We start from the raw sequence: 8,917 nt of genomic DNA, 5'->3' as shown, positions 1-8,917 counted from the left end.
AAGAAAAGAAAAATATCTTGGTTCTGATTTTATTTCTTCACAATCTACAGTATTTCTTGTTGAATGAGATAGGACAAACGTTTCTAATCAAATTCCTATTGTATTAAATGTTGAAGAAGACCCAAAGACGTTTCAAGAAGCAATGTTTTCTAGAGACGCTGCCTTTTGGAAAGAGGCCATTAATGATGAAATGGACTCAATTATATCCAACAACACTTGGGTTTTGGTTGATCTTCCTCTTGGATCAAAACCTATAGGTTGTAAGTGGGTCTTTAGGAGAAAGTACAATACAGATGGTTCTGTCCAAACCTTCAAAGCAAGATTAGTTGCAAAAGGTTTCACTCAAAAGGAAGGCATAGACTATTTTGATACATATGCTCCTGTTGCAAGAATAACATCCATTAGAGTCCTTTTATCCTTGGTCTCTATCTATGATCTTTACGTACATCAAATGGATGTTAAAACAACCTTTTTAAATGGGAACCTTAGTGAAAAAATATATATGCAACAACCTGAAGGTTTTGTTCTTCCGGGAAACGAGAAGAAAGTTTGTAAATTGATAAAGTCTCTTTATGGTCTTAAACAAGCGCCTAAACAGTGGCATGAAAGATTTGATAGTGTAATACTATCAACCGGATTCGTACATAATAATGCAGACAAGTGCATTTACTCTAAATTTACAAAAGAATATGGAGTAATAATTTGTTTATATGTCGATGACATGCTGATTTTTTGTACGAATCTACAAGGAATTACCGAGACCAAGAAGTATCTAACCTCAGTTTTTAAAATGAAGGATTTAAATGAAGTTGATACTATTTTGGGAATCAAGGTCAAAAGAGATAACAAGCAAGTGACTTTGTCACAAGCACATTATATAGATAAAATCCTTACTAAATTCAGTCATTTAGGAATAAAGGGGTATAATACTCCTTATGATTCTAGTGTTAAGCTAACTGCAAATACTGGAAGAGCAGTAGCACAGTTGGAGTATGCAAGTGCGATAGGTAGTATGATGTATGCAATGCATTGCACTAGACCCGACATTGCATTTGCTGTTTGTAAACTTTCAAGGTTTACCAGTAATCCAGGTAATGATCATTGGAAAGCAATAAGTAGAGTACTTGGATATTTAAAATATACAAAGCACTTAGGCATTTGCTATAATGGTTTTCCTAATGTATTAGAGGGATATTCTGATGCAAGTTGGATTACAAGTGTTAATGATAATAAATCCACATCAGGATGGATATTTACTCTAGGCGGTGGAGCCATTAGTTGGGCATCCAAGAAACAAACATGTATTTCCCATTCTACTATGGAATCTGAATTTATTGCATTAGCAGCTGCTGGAAAAGAAGCAGAATGACTGAGGAATATGTTACTTGATATAAAGTTGTGGCCACAACCTATGCCAGCCATTTCCATATTCTGTGATAGTGAGACTACAATGTGTGTTGCTCACAATAAAATATACAATGGGAAATCGAGACATATAATCTTGAGACATGCTTATATAAGAGAATTAATTACAAATGGAGCTATAGCTATAATATATGTGAGATCAAATAAGAATTTGGCTGATCCACTTACGAAGCCATTAGGTAGAGATGTAGTACAACAAACTTGTGGAGGGATGGGGCTGAGACCCTTAAATTAAATACAAGGAATAGGAACCCCACTTTGAGTTAGTATACACTCTAATAATATAAGTTCAATGGGTAATAACAAGTTACTTGTATTGTTTAAGCACTGATCTCCTCTTTAGGAGCCCTAATTCTATTGTACTACTTACTGTTATGTGAGGAGTTAAGGAGTTGTTAAATGCTTGTTATAACAGGGGCATAAAGACAAACTCCAAAGTGCATACTGTTACATGAAGAGGTTGATTAATCTTAATGGAATTATTAATGTCTAGAGTAACAGGGACATAGTAACTAATTTCACCTATATGAATATTGAAGTGGTGCCGCTTCTAGCAAGATTTAAAGGGTTGATCTTGTAAATATTCATGAATTCAGGATGAGAACATGGTCGTAAATATGCTAAAGCGAATACTGGATTTTCTAAGCTACTAGATAACGCTGTGTGTGTGGTACTTTCGATTTTGGCACAAGGATTTGTGGTTCAAATCTTAAGATACCATTAACTTCGTCAAAACTTTAATATACTTACACTAAAGGAAAGTTCAAATCTGTAAAAGATACTTTCAATTATTCAGAAGTGTTATGAAGTGAAATAACAAACTAGTGGGGGATTGTAAGATAGTTTGTTATTGGCAAGTTGGAAGTGAGATTCTTCCCACATCGGAAGAAAGAAGTTCCGTGCCTGTCATGTGAAACAACCCCGGGACAGACCTTACTCATACTGTGCCTGTTAGCCTCGGAACTGATCATTATGAAATAGCACATAACAGGCACGAGATTGACTCAACAGGCACGAGACTGACTCAACAGGCACGAGACTGACTCAACAGGCACGAGATTGACTCAACAGGCACGAGATCCTAGAGTTAATTATTTTTAACAGAAAAATCAAATTTGTTTGAATTTTAAATTCAAAATTCGAATAAATAGTCGTGTCTGTTTATGAAACAAGACATCTTTTCTGTAAGGGTCTGATGGTTGCCTATAAATACACAAGAATTCCAACGAAGTGAATATAGAAAATCACAAGTGTTATTGCAGGCTTTGTTGTATCCTGAAGAGAATCGTTTTGTATTTTTCCTAAATTAGTATACATGCGATAACTCTTTAAGGACAGTCGATTTTCACGCCTCAAAGCCAATTTTGATTATTATTTTCTAACAAATCACATGTTCGAACAGTAAAAGGAGTCACTAATGCTTGTATTAAGATAAGCTATCTACATTCTTAACCCTAGCATGCGACCCTTCCAAAACCATGCGTAAACAATTTTTTTTTTGTGCACCAGACTACTCTGATCTCCATATCAGTTGGTAAAAAAAATCAAATATAAATTACTTTTCATCTTTCATACATCGTCCTATGATGAAACGACACTCATCTAATGACAACATGCAGATTTTATGGTGATTCCTGTGACCTTTTGTTTTGTCTTCTTCTTTTGACGCTTACAATGGTTTGTGAAAATTAACCAAACAAAATAAGCTAAACGCAAAGGAGAATGAGAGGTTTTAAGAAAATAAATATAGAGAAATTTTCATAAAGCACTATATTTTAGTGGTAATTAGCTATTTATAGATATCATTTGCTATATTACGGATTGTAGATATGTTTTATGTTGTTATAAGATGTATTTAAGCTACTGTATTCATGAATACAGTAGCAAAAATAGGCGTGAATCAGGGAAGTCCAGCTAATTAGTTGTTGTATTCGAGTGTATTCGTCTGTATTCATGGCGTGAAACATGAGATTACAGCTGGACAGATTATTGTATTCAACTATATTTGACTGTATTCACGGCGTGAAACAGGAGATTACACTGTTTTTAAACGGAAAGTAAATCAATTAACATAATAGACTCCTAATATAACTCAACAAACTCAATTATAACACACAAAATTTATATTTCCAATTATAAAAAAGATTCTCAACCGAAAAATACCCCAAACATATAGCAATCCTCAGAGAAATTATATAATACGTCTGAATACATAAATTATATTAATTAAAAAATATATGAATACATTCATGGCATATAACGAGACAGTGAATAGAATGAAATACATAGAATATAGCGGGATACATTGAAATACAATGAAAAAAAGACAGTGAATACAATGAAATACATTGAATTGAGCGAGATACATTGAATTACAATGAAAAAAATACAATGAATACAATAAAATACATGAAAATATAGCGTGATACGTTGAAAATACATTAAAATATATTAACAGAAAATCAAAGTTGCTCAGCCCCAAACTCCGTTGTCTTTGTTAAAAGAACAAACCCTAATTTTAAGCGAATTCGCCATCGAACAAAAACCTTGAATCTCATTGAGCCGAAATTCGGATCTACATAGACAACAACTTTTGAGAGCAGCTCGGTGACAAGAGCTTTGAGATATATGTCTATATTAATTATCTGTTCTCTTTTGTTAAAACAAATGGAAAATTAAAATAATTTTGATATGCAGAAAAAGTCAAGGGTGAAAGATCTGCGTCGGTCAGGGAAATGCAGTTTGGAGAAAAGAAGAGTAAGAGATGAAGATATTGATGGGATTAATAGACTTAAAAGTGTTGTCAAGAGTATTGAGAATGGGTGAACTGAATAATGAACAGTTGCATTGGTGCGAAGACAAGATGAGCAAAGTTAGAGTTTCTAATGGAATTGAAAATGAGGATGAGAGACACAAAACGTGGGATTTCTCAGCATTCCTTTTACCACCGTGATGAGACATCGTGAACTTGAAATCACCGTTTGTGATTAATGGTAGGTGATATGGATGAGAAGAATTTTGAGATTGAGCATCGTGTTTTCAGGGAATGGGGGAAGAGAATGACATGTATCAAAGTAGAGAGAAAAAGAAAATAGTGTAACTAAATAGCGTATTTAGTGGCTTATGGGTAGAAAGTAACCAAAATTAGATATTTTGCTATAAACATTAAAAGGTATCTATAGAATATAATTTTTTTAAATGGTATTTATTTAAAATAAATAAGGTGTTAACCTTTGCTATAGGAGGTAAAAATTCCATAAAGAGAAATTTTCATAAAGCACTATCTTTTAGTGGTAATTAGCTATCTATAGATACCATTTGCTATATTACGGATTGTAGATATGTTTTATGTTGTTATAAGATGTATTTAAGCTACTGTATTCATGAATACAGTAGCAAAAATAGGCGTGAATCAGGGAAGTCCAGCTAATTAGTTGTTGTATTCGACTGTATTCATGGCGTGAAACATGAGATTACAGCTGGACAGATTATTGTATTCAACTGTATTTGACTGTATTCACGGCGTGAAACAGGAGATTACACTGTTTTTAAACGGAAAGTAAATCAATTAACATAATAGACTCCTAATATAACTCAACAAACTCAATTATAACACACAAAATTTGTATTTCCAATTATAAAAAAGATTCTCAACCGAAAAATACCCCAAACATATAGCAATCCTCAGAGAAATTATATAATACATCTGAATACATAAATTATATTAATTAAAAAATATATGAATACATTCACGGCATATAACGAGACAGTGAATACAATGAAATACATAGAATACAGCGGGATACATTGAAATACATTATAAAAAGACAGTAAATACAATGAAATACATTGAATTGAGCGAGATACATTGAATTACAATGAAAAAAATACAATGAATACAATGAAATACATGAAAATACAGCGTGATACGTTTGAAATACATTAAAATATATTAACGGAAAATCAAAGTTGCTCAGCTCCAAACTCCGTTGTCTTTGTTAAAAGAACAAACCCTAATTTCCGGCGAATTCGCCATCGAGCAAAAACCCTGAATCTCATGGAGCCGAAATTCGGATCTACATAGACAGCAACTTTTGAGAGCAGCTCGGTGACAAGAGCTTTGAGATATATGTCTATATTAATTATCTGTTCTCTTTTGTTAAAACAAATTGAAAATTAAAATAATTTTGATATGAAGAAAAAGTCAAGGATGAAAGATCTGCGTCGGTCAGGGAAATGCAGTTTGGAGAAAAGAAGATTAAAAGAAGAGGAAGAGATGAAGATATTGATGAGATTAATAGACTTAAAAGTGTTGTCAAGAGTATTGAGAATGAGTGAACTGAATGATGAACAGTTGCATTGGTGCGAAGACAAGATGAGCAAAGTTAGAGTTTCTAGTGGAATTGAAAACGAGGATGAGAGACACAAAACGTGGGATTTCTCAGCATTCCTTTTACCACCGTGATGAGACATCGTGAACTTGAAATCACTGTTTGTGATTAATGGTAGGTGATATGGATGAGAGAAATTTTGAGATTGAGCATCGTGTTTTCAGGGAATGGGGGAAGAAAATGACATGTGTCAAAATAAAGAGAAAAAGAAAATAGTGTAACTAAATAGCGTATTTAGTGGCTTAGGGGTAGAAAGTAACCAAAATTAGATATTTTGCTATAAACATTAAAAGGTATCTATAGAATATAATTTTTTTAAATGGTATTTATTTAAAATAAATAAGGTGTTAACCTTTGCTATAGGAGGTAAAAATTCCATAAATATATTAAGCATCTAACTCACAATGAAAACAGGATTCTGGGCCTTCACCAAACGATTACTCCCACGCAATATGAAGTTCTTTCTTAGCCCATTCCAATTATATAGACACTCTTCCATATTTGAATTTATTTAAATTAACATCCTTATTTTGCTCTTGTTTATATGCTTCTATAATAAAGAAATAGCATGTTGAAAACACAAAACTCTAGCTTTGGAATGTCATTTATATATTTTGTTCTCATATTTCAATTGTCAAAAGTATTAGCACTATATTTTTCTGAAACTTCTCGTTTGATCAAACACCATCGTAAAATGAAATGACAAGCATATCGTCTAATATTCTTTCAACATTTCCACCGCACTTCCGAACTTTCTCTGAAGCAAATTGTAGTTTTTAGCATAAAGAATATTTTACACCTTAAAACTAACCGTATTGATTAGATCTTATTAATATGGGTTTTTTTTGGAAATTCACTTGAACCGAAAGTTCCTCTCGATTCTCGCTTAATAGTAGTAATATATATATATATATATATATTTTTTTTTACAGCGGAAAAAAATATATATTTGTCTCATTAATATACTAGCACTTCGTAACATTTATAGTGGGGTGTTTTTTTTTCTTCTAAATTTACTTCGTCTAGAGAAAAACCTCTCACCTTGTATGAAGAAAGAATAAGAAAATAAAAGGAAAGAATATTAGTCCCTCTCGAAATATTAATTAGGAGTAATTATATTAAATATCACCATATAGTAGAAATTACAATTACCAACAGGAGAAGAAGAAGAAGTAGAAGAAGAAAAGATAATTAACATAAAAGAATAATAATAAGGCTAGGCTTCAATAATCTTCATTCAGCTCCAAATTTGAACATTTTCAAACATTCACGGCGTTGCAAAGGAACATGAGCGACGATGTGCACGCAGCGTCGCCGCCGTGTCTTCCTCCTCCTCCACCACCACCACCTCCACCGCCGCCGCCGAACAAAAACCTTTCATAATAATCCACACAAAACAAAGATAACGACAACTCCACTTCATGGCGCGTCCAATAAACTCTCCTCACAACCTCCGAATCAGAAGCTGACTGATCCACTCCTATTGGTTTCCACTTTCGCAATCGATTCAACACTGGCCTAACACACACCATGTACAGCCGCCGGTACCCTCCGAGCGCCAAAACCACCGTCCTCACTCCCTCCGGCGGCGGCGACACGTGGCGAAAGCAGAGGTGCTTCCACAGGGAATCGTCTTGAGTGATGGCGCACCATTGTTTACATACACATGCAGCAACTCCTAAGGAACGACCGTCGAGCCTCTTCAATATCTCTATCAGCACATCTTGATTATCATTTATGAAAAACTTGCTTCCCATTTTTTGTCTTACAGTACAAAGAACAATGTATAGAAAGCTAGAGGTTGTAGAGATAATAGAGAAGTAAAAGAAGTAATGGGGGTATTTGCAGAGAAGAAATTAAAGGGTTTTGACTTACAAAGAGTATATGGTTTTCTTTGGTCTTACAATGCAAAATGTATTTATACAATCATCTTTTTATAACAATTAATTAGTAACCTAATAAAAATGGTAGGAGTAGTTGATATGCAGGCATAATTGTATAGAAAAATCTTTTGTACCGTCAATATATGTTATTTCCTACGTTCTAATTTACGTCAACCTTTTCAAAATATGAAGGTCGAACTCACTAATTTTTTTAATATAAATTTTTTATATTTAGAGACTACATTAAAAAATTATTTTGGAAATGTTTTTCTTGAGCCAAGGGACAATCGAAAATAACCTCTTTATCTCTCACAAGACAAAAGTTTGCGTGCACCTTACCCTCTTCAAAAGCGGTTTTATAGGCAAAAATATATGGCACGCGAACTCATGGTCTCTCCGCAAAATTAGATATTTTATGTATATATTTTATAAAATTAGTATAATATTAACTGTTGTCACCCATGTTCCAAGAAGGTTGGTGAACTTGGTTGAAGGTTGAGTTACTTATCAAGAGGAATATGGATCAATTCTCACTTAATATTTTTTCCTCCTTTTTTTAATAGTGTACCCATATATTAAAAATCCTAGATCTGCCTCTGCCTCAGGACCCACTTATGAAAACATACTAGGTATGTTATTATTGTTGTTACTTCAATAACATAAAAAGATATGATAAACTACAATAATTAACAATTTAATATATTTAAAAAAATTTATAAAAATTACAATAATAAATTAATAGACTTTCCATAGTAATAGTTACATTCATATAAATTGAAAATAGAGGGGGGTTTTTATTTTTTTTTTATTTTTTTGCAAGGATAGGGAGGTTGGTAGGTATCGGGGAGAGAAGAGAAGAAGCCAAAAGGAAAAGTGCCAAGGGGCAAAAGAGCTAGAACCAAGAATCCAAGAGTAGCTTCTGAATTATTAGATTGAAGGTGATGTTAGATATTGGGAGTTTAAGTCATAGGTTAGGTGATGTTAGATATTGGGAGTTTAAGGCATAGGTGGAGTCATATTGTTTGTTGTTTTTGTTGTTTGTATAGTTCAATCTCCAAATGACAGACTTTTTTTTGGGTCCATTATTTTGTGAGTGAAGTCAGATGTGAACGTTATTGTGTTGTGTAGCGTAAGATGTGTTGTTTTGATGTTAATGTTTTAGTTTGTATGTTGCTTCAATGCATGAATATGGAGATCGTGAAAATCCCGTTTCTTTGT

The 8,917-nt window shown here is 33.2% G+C and overlaps 1 protein-coding gene across 1 annotated transcript; it reads right to left on the bottom strand.

The window, feature by feature from the left end:
* Positions 1-6,910: 6,910 nt before the first annotated feature.
* LOC107815865 (F-box protein SNE) lies at positions 6,911-7,737 on the bottom strand. The gene has a single exon (XM_016641512.2). It carries the CDS (start codon positions 7,571-7,573, stop codon positions 7,076-7,078), a length of 498 nt encoding a protein of 165 aa, XP_016496998.2. The 5' UTR covers positions 7,574-7,737; the 3' UTR covers positions 6,911-7,075.
* Positions 7,738-8,917: the final 1,180 nt, after the last annotated feature.

The sequence above is a fragment of the Nicotiana tabacum genome, chromosome 10 (genome assembly GCF_000715075.1).
Source record: "Nicotiana tabacum cultivar K326 chromosome 10, ASM71507v2, whole genome shotgun sequence".
Classification (NCBI taxonomy): Eukaryota; Viridiplantae; Streptophyta; class Magnoliopsida; order Solanales; family Solanaceae; genus Nicotiana; species Nicotiana tabacum.
The sequence above is the reverse complement of the archived record's forward strand: the minus strand, read 5'-3'. Positions and strand labels throughout refer to the sequence as shown.